This window comes from Aplysia californica, unplaced genomic scaffold (genome assembly GCF_000002075.1).
Source record: "Aplysia californica isolate F4 #8 unplaced genomic scaffold, AplCal3.0 scaffold00714, whole genome shotgun sequence".
In the NCBI taxonomy this organism is placed as follows: domain Eukaryota; kingdom Metazoa; phylum Mollusca; class Gastropoda; order Aplysiida; family Aplysiidae; genus Aplysia; species Aplysia californica.
In genome coordinates this window covers 58,735-81,856 of record NW_004797984.1, presented here as the reverse complement: position 1 = coordinate 81,856, position 23,122 = coordinate 58,735, and the positions used below count along the sequence as shown (strand labels likewise).

The 23,122-nt window shown below is 40.0% G+C and overlaps 2 protein-coding genes across 2 annotated transcripts; one reads left to right on the top strand and one right to left on the bottom strand.

Annotated features, from left to right (window-relative positions):
* Positions 1-956: 956 nt before the first annotated feature.
* LOC106013201 (sodium-dependent neutral amino acid transporter B(0)AT2) lies at positions 957-1,496 on the top strand (the record flags this gene model as incomplete). Its single annotated transcript, XM_013088276.1, is given in 1 exon segment — positions 957-1,496. A coding segment is annotated over 1 exon segment (247 nt), but the record flags the coding sequence as incomplete, so codon positions are not given.
* Positions 1,497-5,625: 4,129 nt separating this feature from the next.
* On the bottom strand, positions 5,626-22,682 carry LOC101846606 (HAUS augmin-like complex subunit 4). Its single transcript, XM_013088274.2, has 9 exons — positions 22,415-22,682; positions 21,420-21,562; positions 20,760-20,891; positions 17,524-17,661; positions 15,587-15,683; positions 14,402-14,553; positions 11,857-11,987; positions 9,656-9,724; positions 5,626-6,636 (listed from the first exon to the last, which is right to left on the bottom strand). Exons 1-9 carry the CDS (start codon positions 22,470-22,472, stop codon positions 6,402-6,404), a joined length of 1,155 nt encoding a protein of 384 aa, XP_012943728.2. The 5' UTR covers positions 22,473-22,682; the 3' UTR covers positions 5,626-6,401.
* Positions 22,683-23,122: the final 440 nt, after the last annotated feature.

Genomic DNA, 23,122 nt, shown 5'->3' with positions numbered 1-23,122 from the left:
TTTTTTCCCAGAACGAACTTTATCTATTCCCGGAACCCATCCATTACACCTGCATCGTGAACCATTATTCACATAGCCGATTGCATGCGACCAATCAGCTGCCCTTTTTTCATACCAACACATGCGTTGTTGGCACGTGCACGTGTCTACTCTGGAGTGTGTCGGGGTCGGAATGGCGGCCTGCACACGTGTGACTGTGTGTGCGTGTCGGCGAGGGAGGAGGGGGGCACTAGCGGTCCGGGCGCTTTTTTTTTCCCTCGGCAACTGATCATTATTACAATGATAAGCTAGTCTTGACGTAGATGTACGTAATGAATTTTGTGCTGGTCTATGGAATCAAAAGTTGCCGTATGCTAGGCTCTACACAGCAACACAACTTTTTGGTAAACAATCGAGACGACACATGCGTGTGCATTTGAATGAATCGGTCTTTTCTTTTTTTTTTACACAGCTCATAATATGCAGGCATTTCAGGCACTACTTGTGACTTCTCTTTATTCATTACTTGTTCAGTGCCAGTAATTATCTACACTAAACCTCGTGTTTGCTATAACGAGCACTCGGATTCAACGAGATTTTAGGCCAGGCCCGGCGACCTCGTTGAATCCGAGCTCCACTATACTAGTTTCGGCCTAACTTCATAAATGGCATTTATTGCGTTATGTCGTTAAGCTGTTATATACATATGCGCGTGTGTATGTGTGTGTGTGTGTGTGTGTGTGTGTGTGTGTGTGTGTGTGTGTGTGTGTGTGTGTGTGTGTATGTTCGTGTGTGTATTTTATACATTACACGTACATGTATATATATTTGAGCACGTGTGTATCATTGTGCCATTGTATGCATGTATGTAGATGAATTTGTTTGTGCACATTATTACGCTCTTGTCTTAACGTCAAAGGAAAAAATCTTCAAAAAATAATATTTTTGTGCGTATGCATTTATTTTATAATCTTCTAGGCCGAGGCGATCTATTTACCCTGGCCCTGGTGGTGCATGTTTTTGGCGGGAATCCTCATCCTCCTCTCGATCATCTGGATACCGGTTGTTGCCCTGACAACCTACCTGTCGGGACGGGGGTTACTTAAACAGGACAAGCCCACCAACTTCCCCCTGGAGACACTGAAACGAGAACGAGGCCTCTCATCCACAGAGCGACCACCGTCCAGCAGGTTCCAGAAAGTTATTCTTGGATTTGAAGATTGACTATAAGATAGAAATAGATCTATAGATTTGAAGTAGACTTATAATTCTATTGTTTTTTTACTTGAAGATGAAGTTGAAGTTGAAGAGGCACACCACCGACTTTCTGACACGCTTGATGAGTTAGAAAATAATGAGCAATGTCAACCACCCAGTAGGGTGAAGTAAGTACAAAGTATGATACGATCCATAAAGCAGATGTTCGACGTTTGACTTTGAGTCGAATTACCATATGTGTGGGGCAGCGTGGTGGAATCAGGCTCTCGTCAATGTTTGGGCATGTAGAGTTATTGGTATCATCTTAAAGCTTATTGACTTGTCTTTATTTGGATGAGAAAAAAATCCATTTATCTTGAATACAAGTCGAGATATTTGCGAAAGAAGGAGGTGGGGGTCACCTGTTTTCAGAGGTAAAATTAGTGAGAAAATGGCTGTCAAAGATTAGTTATTTCCTTAGCTTAGGAGTCCGTGGTAACGGAAAATTTACATTTTTGTGCCTTTAATCAACGCTTTTCAGATAAATCCACTCAGAAATGGGTTCTTTAATGTGAATGAAAGGTGCTGAGTTAAAACAAAAAATTTGATAAAAATTCACAAACCTGCGGAAAAATTTGATTATTTTAACGAGAGCCTGATTCCACCACGTTGCCTCACATATTATTGTTTTCCTTGTCCTTCGACCCGTGTGTCCTTTCAGCCTGGTGTACTGGCTAAAGGCCGTAGGCTTTGCCCCTAGATTATTTAGAATAACTTGCACTAGGTCTGAAAGTGAAAGTGATGGGGCTTGAAAAAATCTAACAACAACGGAGTATAGCACCTCATGGTAGTGCCGGTACGTCATAAAATTATTCTGTCACCCCGGTTTTATGGTTTTTTATTATTATTATTATTATTATTATTATTATTATTATTATTATTATTATTATTATTATGCAAACGGGGCCCCAAAATGTGAAATTGTGTGGTTCTGTTAATTTTAATAAAGAATGATAAAGGAAATTAATCAGAAATTATGAAAAAAAAAATCAAATTTTGCTAAATTATGCAGGGTGCATAAAACCCCGGGGACAGATTATTAGCATATAAATTATATAATAAGACTCAGCTTTTCTCTTTCTAGGAGCGAAGTAAAATAGTTGTTGAAAGTAATGGAAAAAATAAGTTTGGTAAATTCTGCTGTTGTCTACTGATGGGAAATTGTGAAACCATAAATTATAAAGGGTTTGCTGCTTACCCTATATCCCCTTCTGTACATAAATGATAATTACTGTAATGTTGCAAATTACAAATGACTATCTTTTAATATTTTAAGACATAAGTGGAGGAACTTTTGTATTGTAGACCAATGTGTACTATACAGAGACACCATGTTGGCATAATCTCTTGATAAATATAAACTTATTACTACTGAAGCTCAACTTGAGTCATATTATTGTGTCTCTCTGTCACTGTCTCTGTCTGCCTATGTCTGTCTGTCTGTCCTCTCTCTCTCTCTCTCTCTCTTTCTTTCTCTCTTTCTGTCTCTCTCTCTCTTTCTGTCTCTCTCTCTTTTTGTCTCTCTTTCTCTTTTTGTCTCTCTTTCTCTCTCTCTCTCTCTCTCTCTCCCTCCCTCACTCCCCCCTTCTCTCTCTATCGTCTCTCTCTGTTTCTACTTTTTCTCTCTAGTGTACACCCATAGAGGAGTTTATAATATACAAACACAAAAACGGCGTAACTACCAAAATGTCAGGTTTACTATTTTGTAAAGGTAAATTGCACAAAACCATCAAAATATTGGGCCAGGCATTCCGGCAGACATTAACTCTATCTGACTTACCAATAATTTACAGAGTGCCACACGGTCCCTGATGAGTCGCCTACACGTTCAAAGTTTTAGGTTTTTTTAGTTTTAGTAAGAGTTTTACGGCACTTGCAGCACAATAAGGTCATAGAAGTGCCGCAGATTCGAGGAGTTACAAGAGAGTAACAAACACAAAAAGACAAGGAGGGGAGATAAAGACGATAGCTTTTTTTATAGGAAAGAAGAAACAAACCACACCAGAGCACCCGCCAACCACCCACTCCTACACGTTTAAAGCTGCACTCATCGTGAGTCAGTTGAGTTGAGTCAGGACACCGGTTGGTGCTTACTGAAAGTGTGAAAGTTACTGACAGCTACTGCTACAAGAGAGTAACAAACATAAAAAAGAAGAAGGGGAGATAAGGACGACAGATGTTTGATAGGAAAAAAGGAGCAATCCACACCAGAGCACCCGCCAACCACCCACTTTGAATAAAGAAAAGCACACCAACACACTGATGAGCATACAGCGCAGGGAAAAAGTAAGACAAACAGAAAGAAACAACGGAGGGAAAGTAAAGAAGTAGGACAGTACAGCACTGCTAGCGTTAACATTGAAAATGATATAATATTGTAGACCTCTCTCTCTGTCTCTGTCTCTGTCTCTGTCTCTCTCTTGCCCCTTTTAACTCCTAATGGAGCATAGGCCATCAACAACATTTCTCCAGCGAAGCCTGTCCTGCGCATTCTTATCTAGCTGTTTCCATGATGTCCCCGCCTTTTCCATTTCCGCTTGTACCGCCCGCCTCCATGTCATCTTTGGTCTTCCTTTCTTACGTTTTCCTTGTGGATTCCACGTCAAAGCCTGTCTGATAATGCTTGTCGGGGGTCTCCGCATCTTACAGGCACAAAAAACGGTGTTTGTTAGGTGCTTCGCTGTCGCAAGAAGTAAAGGAGGCCCGAGTTCTATTCCCGAATGGGGAGAGCATTTTTATCGAGTGTCACGGTCTTTCTGCTGAGATGTTGTATCCCTCTCAGCCCAGGCTGACTCAGACAGATAGGGTACGAAGCCCTCCTCCTAAATCACATGTAATACATTGTGTAGATGGGGACGCAAGGAACACCTAGGTTAAAAAATAAAGAAGGTGTAACTTTTAGATTCATTTTTAGTAGAGGTTTTACGGCACTAGCAACTGCATAAGGTCATATAAGTATAAGTGCCGAAGATTAGAGTTGTTACAAGAGAGTAACAAACACAAAAAAGAAGGAGGAGAGGTCAGGATGATAGATGTTTGATAGGAGAGACGAAGCAAACCACACCAGGGCACCCGTCAACCACCCACGAGGTGTAACGTGAATTGCAAGGCACGCACAAATACTCAGGAGACAAACAAACAGACAGATAGACAATCAGACAGACAGACAAAAAGACAGACAGACAGACCGATAGGAGGGAGTGAGATAGAAAGTTTTACTATTCCATGCATGCACAGTTCACTTTTTCTAAAGGCATTTTGATGTTAGTTCTGAACAGAGCATATCTAATTCAAATGTTCTTGTTACCATGGCTACAGAAGTGAAAAGAGAACGATACAATTTGTTGATTATTGAAAATGTATTTAATCATTTGTACAATACATTAATAAGGCAGTTTTAAGTAGCATCACCGTCTGAGAGGCAAAAGCCACACAATGCTTTATGATAAGGTTATCTCAACTTGTACATATGGCATGGCATATGGATCAACTACAGTCATAACACACAGACATTGTCTGTCTGTTTGTCTGTCTTTCAGTCTGTCTGTCTGTCTGTCTGTCTGTCTGTCTGTCTGTCTGTCTGTCTGTCTGTCTGTCTCTCTCTCTCTCTCTCTCTCTCACACACACACACAATCTCTCTGTCTCTGTCTCTGTGTCTCTCTCTCTCTCTCTCTCTCACACACACACACACACACACACACACAGACACACACACACTCTCTCTCACTCTCTCACTCTCTCTCTCTCTCTCTCTCCCCCCCCCCTCTCTCTCTCCCTCCCTCCCCCTTTTGCCCTGAACTGAAATGGGTATAACTTATAACCCGCAGAAAAGGAATCTCCACCTTTCTATATTCTGGGCAATCTTGTCTATTCTATCTCCAGCTAGCTGCCCTTATCTGTGAGATCCTCCTCTACTGTCTATCAAACAAACATTTTCAGACACACAACAGCAAATCAGTTCTCAGTGCTGATAATGAGAAAAGGTCAAAAAAGAGGAATCCCAAAATTTCAACATAGAACTCTAATACTAACTACAATAATATAACACATACCTTTTAAAAACTTTTGTAGTCATATTTTGGAAACAAACAAAAAAAAGCGGAAATCCGCGGATCCGCAAAAAATTATCAGCACCGAGTTCTATCTTTCCACATGTTTTCTGGCCGCAAACCATCTATCCTCAAAATTATTGTGCGTTTTTTTTCTAGTGGTTGACAGTGTTTTATTAACTTAGTAAGAATTGCATTTTGAGATCCAAAAACACAGCTCGAATAATACGATTTAGTTTTAGTAGAGGTTTTACGGCGCTCGCAACTGCATAAGGTCATATGAGCGCCAGAATATTAGAGGTGTTACAAGAAAGTAACAAACATAAAAAAAGAAGAAGGGGAGATAAGGATGATAGATTTTTTATAGGAAAGAAGGAGCAAACCACTCCAGAGCACCCACCAACTAATACGAGCAGACAAATACTTCTCTCCCACAATCTCGCTTGATTGTGTAAAGGGAAGCACACCCACACAGTAATGGGCATTTAGTGCTGGGATAAAGTAAGACAGACAGACAGACAGACAGACAGAAACAACAGAGGGAAAGTTATGAAGCAGGATCTACCACTGGCGCCCTCCAACCTCCCACAAAAGTTCACTTCTCCTTTCAGCTCAAACATCAACGAGTTACCACTACCGCCCTGTGATCCCTCCTCACAGACAGAGCCACCCTTATTCAAAATTTGTTCTCTTGTTTCTATAAAGAGCTGCACATAGACACAATAATGGTCATTTAGCTTCAGGGAAAATGTAAAACAGACCCAAAAAAAAACAAAAGCGGGAAAGCCAAGAAGTAGGACATACCAGTAGTGCCCTCCAAACACCCTCATTCACAGTAAGGTAAAAGGTCGCCACCTTGAACCTGAGTTCTTTGCCCTGACCCCAAGCCTGACCCCGCACCACACACCCTCATCCACAGCCAAGGCACCTACGAGGGCAGAGAAGAACTGCCACCTTGACCCTGAGTTCAACCTTGACTCTGATCCTGACCTCCACCCCACGCACCACACACCCTCATCCACAGTCAAGGCATAGATCTACGAAGGTCGCCACCTTGAACCTGACCCCAAGTCTGACCCTGCACCACACACCCTCATCCACAGCCAAGGCACAGATCTACGAAGGCGAAGAGCTGCCTTCTTGACCCTGACCTTGACCCTGACCCTGAGCTCCACCCCACACCCCCAGCTGCTGCAGGCCCCAGCGTCGAGAGTCCACCTCCTTCTGGAGCTGTGTGAACTCTGCCACCAGAGACTTGAACTCTTCCCCTATGGCCTGGTAGCCCTGCAGGCTGTGCTGAGTGGCCGCCAGCTCCTGCTGTGTCTGTTTCAGAGCTTTGTCCAAGTGGCCGCTGAAATGAGAGAAACGTTCGTTTTAAGTGAAGAAATGCACTCGCTCCGGCAACTTCTGGCAGTTTTAGTTTTAGTAGAGATTTTACGGCGCTCGCAACTGCATAAGGCATAAGGTCATATGAGCGCCAGAAGATTAGACGTGTTACAAGAGAGTAACAAACATAAAAAGGAAGGAGGGGGAAATAAGGACGATAGATGTTTGATATAGGAAAGAAGGAGCAAACCACACCAGAGCACCCGCCAACCACCCACTCTGGCAGTTTCTTGGGATTTTTTTGTTTGTTTGTTTTTTTACCCCATCTGTACGCCCTGTGGTCATTGTGTATCCCCGGGGTTGTATTCTTCACATTTTAGAATACTTATAGTGCGAAGATCTCTTTGAAACTTTCAGAATTTCTCCAAAAAATAATTCAGTAAGAATTTTATGGCATTTGCAACACAAATAGGTAATATAAGTGCCAAAAGTTTGAGGTGTTACAGGAGAATAAATACAAGAAGTACAAATAAAAGGAGGACGGATAAGGATGCAAACCACACCAGAGCACCTGCCAACCAACCACACATTCACTCACCCCCCCAAAAGACAGAGAGACTTGTTTATTTATTGCATAAAAAGAAGCACTACAAGCTAGAATGAGTGAGAGATTTGTTTGTTCCAAGTAAAAAGAAACAGTTGAGCTGGACGGAAAGAGAGGTTTGTTTGTTTCAGTGAAGAGAAGTTGGAACGATCAGAGGTTTATTTGGTCGCTTTTATGCACAAGGGGGCTATCCCGAAAAATGTTTTTGAGAAAATCGAATGTAAACTTTTTGGACCCTTGTTCAGTTTCTTTAAAAGACAAGGAGAGTTTTCTCCATAATCAAACAGGTATAAGCACCAATGAAACCAAACTTCTTTACGTAGGGCAATGCCCACTTTAGGTATGGGTAAAGATTTCTGGAAACCCCTGAAATCTGGGTGAGCCCGCTTGTCCTTAAAAGCGACCATTTGTTTGAGTAATGAGAAACACTCATTCCAGCAGGAATGAGTGAGAGATCTGTTCGTTTTAGTGAAGAGGAGTGCTCACTTGAGCTAGCATGAGTGACAGGTTTCTTTGAGCAAAGAGAAGCAGTCAACACAAGTTTACAGCCATAAAACACTGGGGAAAAGAAAGAATGAAAGACAGAAACAAAAGTGGAAAAGAAAAGAAGAAAGATCTACCAACCACCTACATGAGAGAGGAAAGAAAGGGAGATGAGTGAGGACATATAAGATGAGAAAGATAGAACAAGAAACTGTATCTTCATAATAATATATGGCTCTTTTCGTCTAAGCAGACAGTCAATTTAGCTTAAGATGGTCTAAAGGCTATCTTCAAGCAGCTTCTTTCATGGCTAATTCTTCCTATGTTTGAAGCGCAGATTCTGTTGCAGTGCTTGCATGTTAGTGTCGTAGATTGAAGCTCTGCATTTCCGCTGTTTTCCTTTCGTCGTTGGCGTTTCTCAGCCTGGTGGTTTCAAAGGCTGTTCTCTAGCATTTTAGTTCTTTCCTTTATAATATTCCTCCATGTCTTCCGGTCCTCAGCTATTTCTTCCCAGGTGTTAACATCTACTCCAAGCTTAGATAAGCTGTTTTTGCAGGTCATAATAAGATCAGATAAAAATGTTCCTTCTCTTTCCTAGGACAAAAATTCTCTTTACCTTTATAACTTCCTGAAACACCACAAACACAGACATCAACATCTGCAGTGCTGTACAAACTCAGACTTGTAAATATTGTTTGTTGGATGCCTACAGTAGACATACATTTATAACTGATAATATATCATCTATAGATATGACTACAAGAAACCATGTATCATGTCATTTTGTTGCGGGAGGGGGGGGGCCTCTGTATACACCTTTTTTTTTTTTTGGTAAGGGTTGTACTGCGCTTGCAACTGCTTAAGGTCATAATATGAGCGCACGGGACACATTAACCTTTTCAAGTTGGTAGGAAATTTTGAATTTTGCTCGGGTGGCGGCCGAAGCCTACTCTCCGATTTTGGACCGCCAAGGGATCTTTAACGTGCGCAACTTGCACACGGGCCCTCCGAGATTTTTCGCACTCTCATAATTTTAATTACAGTCAAACCTGTGTAAGACGGCCACCCATTGTCAAGGAGAAAAGTGGCCGTATAAAACAGGTGGCCGTCTTAGGCAGGACTGATCAAGATGAAGAAAACAAACCATTCCCATCTGAGGTCCCAATCGAAAGTAGCCGCATTGTTTTTGTTTTTGTTGTTGTTGTTTGTAATTTTTATTTTGTTGCTGATTTTGCACAAGGGTGACAATAAAACGAAATGTATCAGACGAGGAAGACCCAGTCCATGTTAAAACAAACACATGAGTCGCCACCACTCGGAGAACGAGCCACGCTTCTGTCACAAGTTCATGTTGAAGTCCTTTGTTACTTTGTTACAGACTGGGTAAACAGTGACGATTTGTGTATGAGTTATCTGGGCGGGGCGTATGAGTTATGAGGGATACACAGGCTTACTTCACCAACAGCTGAAAATTAGAAGCTATTGGTCAACAGTGGGAGGGGCCTGCGCAACATGATCGGTTGGAGGGACTACCTAACAGCAACGACAGGTGAATGAATTATGACGGCTTGCCCACAACGCAAGGGGCTAATGCACAATTTATGACAAAACGTAATGGAGTCACTAAGGTGGCCGTCTAAGACAGGTATTATTTCTTGTTGTGATAGGGGTTGTGTGTTAAAATATGGTGGCCGCGGCCGCGTTGGACAGGTGCCCGTTTTACACAGTTAAATTATATAGAAAAAACGCAAGGGGGGAAATGGAAAGTGGCCGTTTGTACAGGTGACCGTCTTATAGAGGTGGCCGTCAGGGCAGGTTTGACTGTATTTAAAAATTCTGCATCAAACAAAAAAAATGAATTCCAAAATGATTATTAACATAATTCTAATGAACTAAAAGAAAATTGAAAACTCAGTTCGTGCTAGAACTTACTTCAAAATGAACAAATTTTCCTCACCTGATCTTTTTCAGTGCTTTCAGGGTCTCAGTATCATACGTCTCGCAGAGAATCTGCATCTTTGTTAGTCTGAAGATAAAAAGTTTAGCAAAGTATTCAAATTCATATTCAGAGACTACATAAAAGAAAGAGCGTCTCCAAACAGAATTATTCCTCGCTAATCAGTCCACCGGAACAAATTCCATTGTCTGGAGACAACAATAACAAGAAGAAAAAAATTCTAATATCATATAATTATATTTGGTCGCTTTTAAGGACAAGCGAGATTTCAGAGATTTCCAGAAATCTTAATCTACACCAAAAGTGGGCATTGCCCCACCTATAGAAGTTTGGTTTCATTGGTGTGTATATTTGTTTGGTTATAGAGAAAACTCTCCTTGTCTTTTATAGGAACTGAATAAGGATCCAAAAACTTTACCTTCAATTTTCTCAAAACAGCATTTTTCGGGATAGCCCCCTTGTGCTTAAAAGCGACCAGTTGTTATTGTAACTATTTTACAACACCATCAACACAATCTACATTATTTAGAAGGTAACCTGCTTTGACTGCCTGTCAGGGCTAAGCCAGGCTGTAAGTGATACAGTGTCCCAGCAGACAGATTGAGATACTGGATTTGAACTCCTGGTTTTGTTGATGAGATAGACAAGAGCCTAACTCACTCAATCCCGCGAGTTTTTCCTGAAATAGTACCCAGAAACCTGTCATTTTGGCACTTATGTAAGGGCCCACGCAGATGCCCTCAAACCATCCAGCTCTGAGAGCATACAACATTAAATATTCTGGATGGAGAGCCAGAGGAAGACCAAGGCGACGATGGAGTGAATCTGTGGCAGACACCCTTAAAGATCATGGGATGTCCCTCCTACAGGCCACACGACTTGCTGCAGACAGATGCCCGTGTCTCCCCGCGACACCCCAGGGTACAACCGGAAGAAAAAAAGTAAAAGTAAAGTAAGTAAGTAGTAAGGGCCCACTCGTAATCATAAATATAATCCAATAATTGCTTTGAAATTTGGTACAAAGTACAAACTAAGATAGATCTTTAGACGTACCAAATTTAAAGTATGTAGTTTGGAAGTTTTGATTTGGGATGTACAATTTGGCATTTTTGGGGGTTTATAATTTTTTTTTCACGTCGAATGAGCAAGAGTAAGCGTACATTAATATTCAAACATGCTTGTGAGTGTCTGGATAAACTACAAATATATTGTATGTTATGTATAAAAAAGACTGTTGAATACTTTCATGAATAAATAAAAATGTATGTGTGAGAAAGGCAGAGAGAATCGATTGCAGGACATGCTCAGTTGATCCGTGTGAACAAACGTGCTGAAAGTGCCTTTATGTTATTGATCCAGCAAAAGCTGGGCTCTCGCCCTTCTGTCCAATGCCATGTAGTGATAAGTGCAGGTCTGCTGCAGTTGCTGTAATGTTCCATAGAGTGTGTTGTCTATGTTAGGTCTCGGAGGGAGAAGGGTAGCTCTGATGTCATTTAGGGCTGTGCAGTGGAACAGGTGATGCTCCAGTCTCATATGCATAGTCACACAAGGGACACATTGGGGGAAGTTCGGGGTTTATTCTGTTCAGGTGGAAGTTGAGCTGTATATATGTTCTGTTCGTAGGCGGAAGATCGTGGTCTGTAAAGTGCCTTAATAAAAACCGCGATTTCTCAGTGTGTAATGACAGTAGAAACAAAATTCCAGCACCCCTCTAGGTAGAACTGGCCAGGACAATAATAAATTGACCTTCGATAAAACTTGAGGCCGTTTTCTGAAACGAAGTAACTAGTATACAGAACAAAACTATAGAACTGAGTTATCTCGGTCGTGGGATTGAACGCAGCCCGCAAGCTGATTGAGTGAGTTAAGCATAATAATAATAATAATACTAATAATAATATTAAAAAATCAAAATAATAATAGCAATGATGATGATGATGATGATGATGATGATGAAATGACGATGATGATGATGATGATGATGATGATGATGATGATGATGATGATGATGATGAAGAAGATGATGATGATAATAATAATAATAATAATAATAATAATAATAATAATAATAATAATAATCAACACCACTTAATGATAAAAGTAAAGAAATGGAGACTGTAAGCCTTTTGTTTCCTGTCGTTTTTTGACATTACTGAAATAATATAAACCACTGAACAATCATTACAGTTTTGTGAACTTACCGGAATTTTAAACAAAAAGCATCACATTGAGCCTCGAGCCAACCAGCAGTCACCACATCGACCTCTGCTTGAGACGTTAATTTGTGCTCTCTCAGCATTCGTTCCATTAAAGATAAACCCTCCAGTAGTTTCTACAAAAACACAAAGCAAAAAATGATAAATACCAGGCTTGGCAACTTTTGAGATACTGACTTCTGGAATTTTGATTGCTCCTGAGCGCCACGGACACACACTTCTGTGATAGGCTACTTTAAAAAACCCACCCATACCACAAAAACAACTCAAACAAACCAGTGGAGAGAGAGAGAGAGAGAGTGTGAGAGTGAGAGAGAGAGAGAGAGAGAGAGAGAGAGAGAGAGAGAGAGAGAGAGAGAGAGAGAGAGAGAGAGAGAGAGAGAGAGAGAGAGAGAGAGAGAGAGAGAGAGAAAGTGAGAGAGAGAGAGAAAGAGAGAGAGAGAGAGAGAGAGAGAGAGAGAAAGAGAGAGAGAGAGAGAGAGAGAGAAAAAGATAGAGAGAGAAAGAGAGAGAGGGAAAGAGATAGAGAGAGAAAGAGAGAGAGATGAGAATGTAACAGTACAGCTACTACACATATTCCTTCGTCCTCAGCATTTCTATGCCTTTTCTAAGAAAAATTTTTTAAAAATTGTTTTGGGGGGAGGAGACATCGCGCGACGATGGCAATTCTGGAATTTCCTGAAAAATGCAGGAAGGTTGGAAAGCCTGAAATACCCAAAAATGTCAGTTGCATTGCCTACCAGAGTTGTGAGAGTAACATTCAAATAATAATTAATTACATTCTCAAGCTGAAAGCAAGAAAAAAAAAGAATACTCTAAAAGTCACTCATTATAATGAAATTGTCAAGTTTCACCTTGAATTTCGTTACATCCATGTGTTTGTTAAAAGATTATGTGAGACAAATCAAATGTGAGCATTTTTCTTATCAGCAAGGATGAGAGGGGACACCTGTTCTAAGCGTATCAAGGTGAGTGTAAAGGGAAATAACCAATCAAGTCTCAAAGTGTTTTCTTATATGAGCGGTTGCTTCCCTTGACTAATGTTTTAACATTATTTTTTTTCAATACCAAGATTTAAAGGATGAAGAGCTTTATCAACATATTTAAGTACAATCGTTTCTTGTCTATTCAGATTAGTGTTTCATTGTCCAAAGCTGCTCTTATCACCTCCTGTGTTATTTGTGAGTCAAAAAAGTTGACAGAGAGCTTTTAACACTGCCTATTCACCACAAAATGCAACCCCAATTTTTTACTTCATAAATACAGAGCAAGTTGGCTTCAAACAAAAGTAATTTTCATATTTATCTAACAGTTGGCTTCAAACAAAAGTAATTTTCATATTTATCTAACGTGTCCTAGACTAATGTGGAAAACTAAACTATTGTAAAGCTATAAAATACCAGCTTATTGTTTTCTTTGATACAACGTTGAAAACTGAAGTGGTGCTGCAAAATACACCAGACTCTTGTCGAAATGCGCATTGTATGAAAAGACCAATGTATTCAAATGCATCCTGTATCATGTGATACAAGTTACTTTGCAGTGTAGGGTCTAGCATGGGACAATGTTTGGTTCTGCAAACCAGTGTGCAACTCATTATGCAGATCTTAGCCGAGCAATATCACAGTTCAGTAGTCGCTGAAAAATGGCTGTGACAAGCCTGCATTACTGCTGATGTACCACACCAGGAAAACACTCGTAATCGTGAGGTTGCGGGGTCGGGGGTTCAAGCTGCGGGCCCGATGTTGTGTCCTTGGGAAAGGCACTTTATACGAATTTTCCTCACTTCACCCTGGTGGGAATGGGTTACGGCCATAGACAGAAAAAGATCTTGTCAGTATGTTAGTGTTTTAGAGCGTATAAATGGCCGTTTGCACTGTTTGCTTCCCAGGAAGTTGGGGTTGTTTCAGAATGCTCTCAGGTCTGTTGGGGTAATAGTATAGATTGTGAAGCACGTAGAGCTTGCTGTTGAGCGGGGATTTGCGCTATACAAGTGCTAACTATTATTATTACAGCCATTATCTTCTTAATTCTGGGACAGCCATTGCATCATCCTGGCTGACCTCATGAGCAACATTCAGGGTCACCATGAGGGAAGACAGATAGGTTTCCCAGCAACAAGAAACAGTGAGCAGTGATCATTGTGATGCATAACGAATGTTTTAATGATTAATTCTAGTTACTCACGTTTCAATTTTATTGTGAGCGTTCGTGAATTTTTATTTCATTGTATATTTTTAGTGAACGCATTTCCAACTTCACTGCGAGACTGTTTTTCTCATATAGATTTTTACACATGTACATAGATATTATATGAAGAATACTTTATTTTACGTACACACATGTCGATTAATCTTTAAGATGTGATGTATTTTCCGATGTAATACGTATTGAGCATTTTTTGGGGGGGGAGGGAAAATGGAAATGCGCAGTATTATCATTATTATGAAGACCAGAAGGGGAGGTCATTCTCTAATAGAAACCAACCTACTTTAGGCTATTTATCAACATCTCGCCTCAACGGTCTCACCTGATAGTACAGCCAAAACTGTTTCTCTCGGCTGAGGCGATCCTGGGCCAGGGAATCCTTACATTGCTCTAGTTCCTGTAGTTTTTGCTCCACGACTGCAGGCAACGATCGAGACTTCGCAATCATCAACTGCTCTGACCTACTTTCCACATCTGAGTTGAACAAACAAAAGTTAGAGAAAAGGAAATCAGCTCTGGTTCAGCAATCTAAATTTTTTTTCACCCTTTCTTTTCTTCAAAGAAGGGGAAATTTTCACGTACAATTAAGCCATCTAGAAGACAGATCAAACGATACCTTATAAGGAAAGGAGCAAAAGGAAAAACACTCCTTGAAGAAAACATTACAGCCCCATATTGCAACATTATGAATGACTTTCATCCATTTCTTTCTTCATTACGATGAGGAAAGCGGTTTTCTATCAACATTTGCAGGAAAAAGCAGGCCTAAACCCTATCCGTACGTCGTATTTTACTATCATATCCATACGACGTGGGGAACTCTGGGCCACCACTTTCAAAAAGGAAATTTACTCGTTAATCCAATCCGTATGCTTTGCATAGCAGTCTGTCAAAATGATTTTTTGAGAAATACTGAAAGTCTCTAAGAGATCTTCGTACTAAAAGTATTCTAAAATGTGGAGAACACAAACCCGGGGCTATAAAATGACCTCAGGGCGTAAGGATTGGTTTAAGAAACAAAAAGCTTTAGAATACCTGCTCCATGGGGCCGTACAGCAGCAAAAGCGAACCACCACATGGTGTTGAGTTGAGAGAACAAAACAAAAACTGTTCTACATTCCCATCAAAATAAGGATTCTAGAGGCCAAATAGAGTGGACTGAATATTTAGTTTAGTTTTTGTAAGAGTTTTACAGCACTTGCCACACAATAAGGTTATATAAGTGCCGAAGATTAGAGGTGTTACAAGAGAGTAACAAACACAAAATAGAAGGAGGGGAGATAAAGACGATAGATATTTGATAGGAAAGAAGGAGCAAACCACACCAGAACACCACAATTTTTTAACATCAGGCTATGAGCCTGATCATCAAACCATAGATACCACTAAAGTGAATCTTAAATTATTTATAATGCACTATATATTATAAAAAAATAATTAATATTTTAATTAATCGTCAAATATGAAATAACAATGTAAAACAAAATCTGTGAAACACAATTTTTACCTGTGTCTCCAATGTAAAAGTTGTAGAGCTTCTCACACTTCTGTCGCAGTCTGTCTTCTATCATGGGCAGAGCCGTTTGCTGTACGGCTGGCACATGCTGGACATTACAAACAAAGACAAAATGACTTTGAGTTTGAATAAAGAGAAGCACATCGACACAATATTGGTCAACAACATTTTGTTTTAGTAAGCGTTTTACGGCACTTGCAACACAATAAGGTCATTTAAGAGCCGAAGATTAGGCGTTACAAGAGAGTAACAAACATAAAAAAGAACGAGGGGAGATAAGGATGATAGTAGTTTGATAGGAAAGAAAGAGCAAACCACACCTGAGCACTTGCCAACCACTCACAAGAATGATCATGTAGTGCAGGAAAGATAAAGAAGCAAGACATAAAGACAGACAGATACAACAGATGGAAAGAAAAGAAGTAGGTCCGACCACTTGCACCCTCCAACCACCCACACAGACAGACAGATACAACAGATGGAAAGAAAAAAAGTAGGCCCTACCACTTGCACCCTCCAACCACCTGCATAAGGTGACTTAATGTCTTGCTAACCCTGCATAGGCTAATGGGATGGCTGACAGATTCTCAGTATTTAGACTGTTTAGTTTTAGTAACGTTTTACAGCGCTCGCAACTGCAAAAGGTCATATGAGCGCCAAGGGGTGGATGTCAACAGAAAAGTCCTTACAGGGAATCAGACTCACTCTGCTCACCTCTCTAGCTTTAACAGCACAAAGTCTGCTTCGACTATCAAGGCACCCCGGAAATAGTGGGTCACAAGAGTGTGACAAACATACAAAAGAAGTAGAGGATAAATTACAATAGTAAGGATTAGGAAAGAAAAAGCAGCAGTTCCCTGTTGTAGATCAGGCACAGTTATGAGTGTGGCATTGATGAATCAGCCCATTTACAATTCTACTGTGCATGAACGAGAAATGTCCCCCCTTTGGGAATAGCATAAAGACACTTCAGTCAGTGGCACTGCCTCGGGGGGTTTATTTAAACTGTGGGGACTGATTGCAATGCAAAGGTAAATGGTGAATTGGGTTGGCTTCACCACATGCCACATGGCAGCAACAGTAAGAGGTGTTATTGCAAGAAAACAAGGTTGAGGTTATCACTGAAAGCTACTTTTAAATATGACCATAAGTTTAGACTTCTGTAACATATTTCAAGGGTATATATTTTGACAAGCGCCTGATTTCACAATGCTGCCTCAAATATAATATATATTTATATATATATGTGTGTGTGTGTGTGTGTGTGTGTGTGTGTGTGTGTGTGTGTGTGTGTGTGTGTGAAATTCAACATAAATTAAGTCTACTGGCCAGGTGTTTTTGTGGAAAATGTCATTTGTGACTTGTCTGTCATAGGTGACGAGGGTGAAATTTTTAGTACAAGAGTCTCATTTTTTTAAATGATCAACTGTCCACAACAAGTGTATGATCTCATTAGAAATGCACAAAGTTACAGTTTGAAATTGAAATTTATGCCATATTTCAAAGCCAATCTTTTGAGAATAGATTATTTGTCTACTTTGCATACAAAAAAACGATCAGTCTTTACTTAAAACAAATTTTTATGGCAGAAAAATAATTAAACATACACATTTTTTGAGAGTACAAAAACAATAATTCTATGTATAGGAAAATAATTTGTCAAATACGGTAACGTTGTTATATTTCTCAACTTCATCATCATCATTGCCTTTCTCACCGTGCACCAGGGTAGTATAGGCCATGGACACAACACTTTCCACCTTTCTCTATCCTGGGCTAGCCTCTTGATGTTATTCCATGTCTTCCCACTTTTCTGTACATCAGTTTCAGTGATTCTTGTTTCTCAACTTACATTTCTTCATATAAGATTAACATACAATTTATGGTGACTGAAAGAGAAAGGGCTCACTGTACATAAATCAACTCACTTGCGCCACAGGGTTGTGTCGTGCAATGTCCTGAGCAGAGAGGCCAAAAAGTGTCGAGCGACTGGTGGGGTCCGGCTGGAAGTTCAGGTAGTTCTCTAACTCACCGTAGGCCAACACCCGTGCCAGTATGTCTTTAAACTAACAGGAGTAGAGGTATTAGTTTGTTTTAGTTTTAGTAGAGGTTTAACAGCGTTCACAACTGCATAAGGTCTTATGAGCGCCAGAAGATTAAAGGTGTTTCAAGAGAGTAACAAACATAATAAAAAAGAAGGGGGGATAAGGACAATAGATGTTTGATAGGAAAGAAGAAGTAAACCACACAAGAGCACCCGCCAAACACCCGCGGAGTAGAAGTATGAGACAACAAGATATTAAAAGTATAGTCGAACCTGCTCTAAAGGCCACATGTTTATATATATATATATATATATATATATATATATATATATATATATATATATATATATATATAAGACAAACATCTGTAAAAACAGCCACTTCTTATTTCTCCCTTGCATTTTTAAAATTTTTAATGGCACTGTGTAAGACGGCCATCTGAGTGACACATTATGGTCCATGCAAACACAGCAACCAGCAGTTTTGGGACCACACTGGCTTAAGTAATAATAAATAGCATTTGTATAGCGCATATCCCCGCTCAACAGCAGGCTCTATGCGCTTTACACTATATTATTACCCCAGCAGACCATAGAACACTCCGAAACATTCTCAGCTTCCCGGGAAGCATACAGTGCAAGCAGCTGATTAAGCGCTCAAACATTAACAAACTGACAAGATCTTTCGCTGTCTATAGCCGAGTACCCATTCCCACCTGGGTGAAGTGAGGAAAATTTGTGTAAAGTGCCTTTCCCAAGGGCACAGCGTTGGGCCCCTAACGGGATTCGAACCCACGACCTTACGGTTGTGAGTCCGAGAGCCTAACCACTAGGCCACCGATGCCACATATTAGCCACACGCGCCATCACCATATCACCATGAGGCATGGTAAGTAGACCAAAACAGCACACACACTACCATCTGTGTAAGGACCATTATGATTGTCTTACTATATCAGTGACAATGAAAACAATACTTGCGACAACTGTCGTTAAGCTCAACAGCACACAAACATTTCAAGATGCAGACAGTCCGCAATAATGAAATTGATGAGCTTGATTCCTCCTACAACATCATCACATGCCATGGCCAAGATTGTGTGCACTAGCTTGATCCCTCTCACAATCATAATGATAAATATAAATACAATCCGGACTTGTATGTCGAAAATATTTAAAAACATGTAATACTTTTAGAGGAAAAGATCCAATAAAGTGAAACCAAAGTATTTTACAATCAGTCGCAACTTAATCAATGTCTGATTTAACAATTCTTTGTCCAGAGAGAGTGCACCAATCACACCTTAAATGAATGAACAGGACCCCTGAACAAGATGCAAGATTTTAGCAACACTGATTTCTACCAAAGACCATATGTGAGGCAGCGTGGTGGAATCAGGCTCTCGTCAAATTTTGGGCATGTAAAGTTATTGGTATCATCTTAAAGCTTGTTCACTTGTCTTTATTTGGATGTAAAAAATATCCATCAATCCTGAATACAAGTCGAGATATTTGCAAAAGAAGGAGGTGGGGGTCACCTGTTTTCAGAGGTAAAATTAGTGAGAAAATGACCGCCAAAGATTAGTTATTTCCTTAGCTTAAGAGTCTGTTGTAACTGAAAATTTACCTTTTTGTGCCTTTTATCAAAGCTTTGCAGAAAAATCCACACAGAAATGAGTTCTTCAATGGGCATAAAAGGTGTTGAGCCCAAAAAAAAATTTTATAAAAATGCACAAACCTGCGGAAAAATGCAAGTTTCTTCACTTTGATTATTTTGACGAGAGCCTGATTCCACCACGCTGCCTCACATATTATTTTCTTGAATGGGTAACCTTCACTAATATTTCTACCTAATCACAAGGAGATGAAAAAGAAAAAGCACACATCAAAGAAGAAATCTAAGTGTGTTATATAATTCAAGGCTGTACAGAAAACAAAGATTTAACTTATTATATCTCATATTGTCGCTTCAGATTCCTAAACGGATCCCTCATTTTCTGTAAATATTACAGGAAAGTGAAAAAACTAAAAAGTAAAGCTATAATACACATTTTAGCTGTTTAGAATCCAACATCATAGCAACTACAGTCAAACCTATGTAAGACGGCCACCCATTGTCAAGGAGAAAAGTGGCCGTATAAGACAGGTGGCCATCTCAGGCAGGGCTGATGAAGATGAAGAAAACAAACCCCATTCCCTATCTAAAGTCGCCGCATTATTGTTGTTTTTGTTGTTGTTGTTGTTGGTTTGTATTTTGTTTGTTATTTCTATTTTGTGGCTGATTTTGTGCAAAGGTGACAATAAAACTAAATGTGTCAGACAAGGAGGACCGAGTGCTATGGTAAAACAAACATATGGGTCGCCACCACTTGAAGAACGAGCGACGCTTCTGTCACAAGTCCATGTTGACGTCCATTGTTACTTTGTTACAGACTGGGTAAACAATGACCACTCATCTCACTTACCATTTGTGTATGAGTTCTGGGCGGGGCTTATGGGTTATGAGGGATCACATGCTTCCTTCACCAGCAGCTGGAAATTGGTACCTATTGGTCAACAGTGGGAGGGGCCTACGCAACATGATCGGATGGAGGGATTACCTAACAACAATGACAGGTGATTAGATTATGACGGCTCGCCCATCACGCCAGGGGTCAAAGCCCAATTAATGACAAAAAGTAATGGAGTCACTAAGGTGGCCGTCTAAGACAGGTGTTATTGCTTAGTGTGATAGGGGTTGTGTGTTAAAATGGTCGCCGCGGCCGTGTTGGACAGGTGCCCGGTTTCCACGGTTAAATTATATAGAAACAACGCAAGGGGGGAAATGGAAAGTGGCCGTTTGTACAGGTGGCCGTCTTATAGAGGTGGCCGTCAGGGCAGGTTCGACTGTATTTGGATAGCTTAATCTGGCTGAAAGTTATTTATAGGATGTGTTGTGTGATGTCAATCAAAATTCAGGAAAAAAAAAAAAAAATACCACGTTTTCGGAGTTACTTGTTTAGAATCCTGCAGCGACAATGATACTTAAGGTCATCACATCATAATTCGCATTTTCACTTTCAGAGTGGAGTAACCCGCCTCACAAGAGCACAATCTCTAGCACTATCAGTCCAAACTTACCTGCTTCTCACTCAAAGACAGCCCACCATCTTGACCTCTGACCTCCAGTTCAGCCAAAAGTTCTGACAGCTCACTGTGCACAAGGTGGTTCATCAGCCAGGTGTTCCGAGCTTGACTCAAGTTGTGTCTAGCCTGGAAAAGTTTTTCCTTTTAATGCAATACCAGTATCTCTTCAAATATATCAATAAAGAAGTACCTGGACACCTTTCCAGTTTAATCTAAAGCAGTCATTAGTATTGATATATCAGGTAGAGAGACAAACCTCTGAACAACAGAATTTTAAAAAACTGGTTTACCTAGGTACTTTCTTTCTCATTTTCTTTTAATTGAATATTTGCTAAAATAACAAAAGGACCTCGAGTATTATGACTCGTATTAAATAACATAAACTTAGAACATACCCTACACTAACAAAAAAGACATCCACCAAGGCAATGAGAATGAGCATTAAAACCACTTGGGTACTCAAACAATAAAGTATATAATATTAATCCAAGAACTTAGTCTACTAGAATTATTTTCTTTATTTATATGCAACTCTTCATCATGTATATATATCATCCCTCTGTGAAAAAAAAAACCCTGATCAAGAGGAGGGTCTTGAGGGTTCACAACAAAATCTTTGACACTTAAAACTCTAATGATGCTTAAAAGAATTACCTGATCTAGACTTTTTTGAAGGGGTAGGCTGGTTCCGTCTTGTGACAATCGGCTCTTGAGCTGTGAGACCAGCTCACCGAATTTGGGGAATTTTTCCAAATGATCAGGAGGTATATGAACTGGAAATGCATCAGCTGAAAGCACTATAAAAACAAGGAAAACACAGTGTACATATATATATATATATATATATATATATATATATATATATATATATATATATATATATATATATATATATATATCACCAATAGAACCACAAAGGAGAATTTTATGGCAGGGGCATATATTTTCAAATTACAGGCATAGCATCTAACTTTTTCTGAAAATCTCAGTGCATGCATCCCTCCTCTCTTGTATCTCTTCACAATGCAGCTGCTCGGACCAAAAATACTCTACACGGAGTACTGGAGCTCCGTTCACATCCTCTCACCAAGAGCCATTTCATTATCATCAAGCCTCTCAGCTGAAGATTTTTAAAAAGCCTTGGTTACTGAGCGTAACATTACCACCTTGCGATTGAGCATGCTGCATTGTCGATTTTTGTGTCACTTTTCGACATGATATAGATCTAGATCTAGATCTAGATCTAATATACTAATAACAACATCATCACATCCTATGGCCATGATTAGGACTCATACGGTGGGTGGGTGGGAGATCACATCCCCAACCACTTTCAAAATTCAGAACTTTAACAGACTCAGAATCTAACCTCCGCCTAAAAGCAACCAAGATTACCAAGGCCTGCTTCCCAAGGGAGTTGCTGTTAAGTGGACACCACAGTTTAGTTTAGTTAGAGTAGAGAGGTTGAAGGATAGGGCCAAATTAAAGGATCAAGGCCAGGATTGGTAGTTAGGGAATGAGATCTAGAGACCTAGATTTAGATCTAGATTTAGATCTAGAATCTAGATCAGATTAACTAAACTAACACTAACGGCTAGAACCTAGATCTAGAAATCTAGATATTAGACTAATTAGAGAAATCTACTCACTCTTTTGGCTTTGGGCGCTCTGGCAAACAACTCTCCCTCTTTCACTTGACTTAGACATCTCTAGATCTGTCAAGCTCAGAAATGCATCGGCATCGAAGCAATAAAAAGAAAAGTAAAGTTTACGTGTCAGAGAGGGTTACAGACAAATTAATAAAAGGCTATCGGCGTGTTTAGTCTTGCCTGCCTGGAAGACAGAAATTGAAGACACGTTCAATTCAAGTCAAAACAATCAAATCAAAATCAAATGACAAGGAAACGGTAGGCTAGCTTTACTCGGCAGCTAGCAGTTTCCTCTCTCCGGTTATTTCCGCATTCGCCGTATTGCTTTTTAAATTGAAATTAAATTGTTGTGTCCTGGTTGTGGTCGTCAATATCACTAGAGTAATAACAGACGATCTAACTTTAAAAATCAGTTACAATAGTTTTGACAGGGACAGACAAAGCAGCAGTAATAGCCATAGAACTAAAAGTAGCTACCGCAAAAGCAAAAGCAGCAGCATCAGAAGCAGCAGCAGCACCAGCTGCTTAGGCAGTGCCAACAATTAAAAACCAGTTTGCTAAAACGTTGCTGGAGCAGTTTGCTTTGTTTGTTTTGTTGTTGTTTTTGTTGCTTTGCTGTTGTTTGTTTTGTTGTTGTTGTTTTTTGGTGGGGGGTGCTTTTGCTTTTGTTTTGCTTTGTATTTGTTTGTTTTTGTGAGGGGGTTTTTT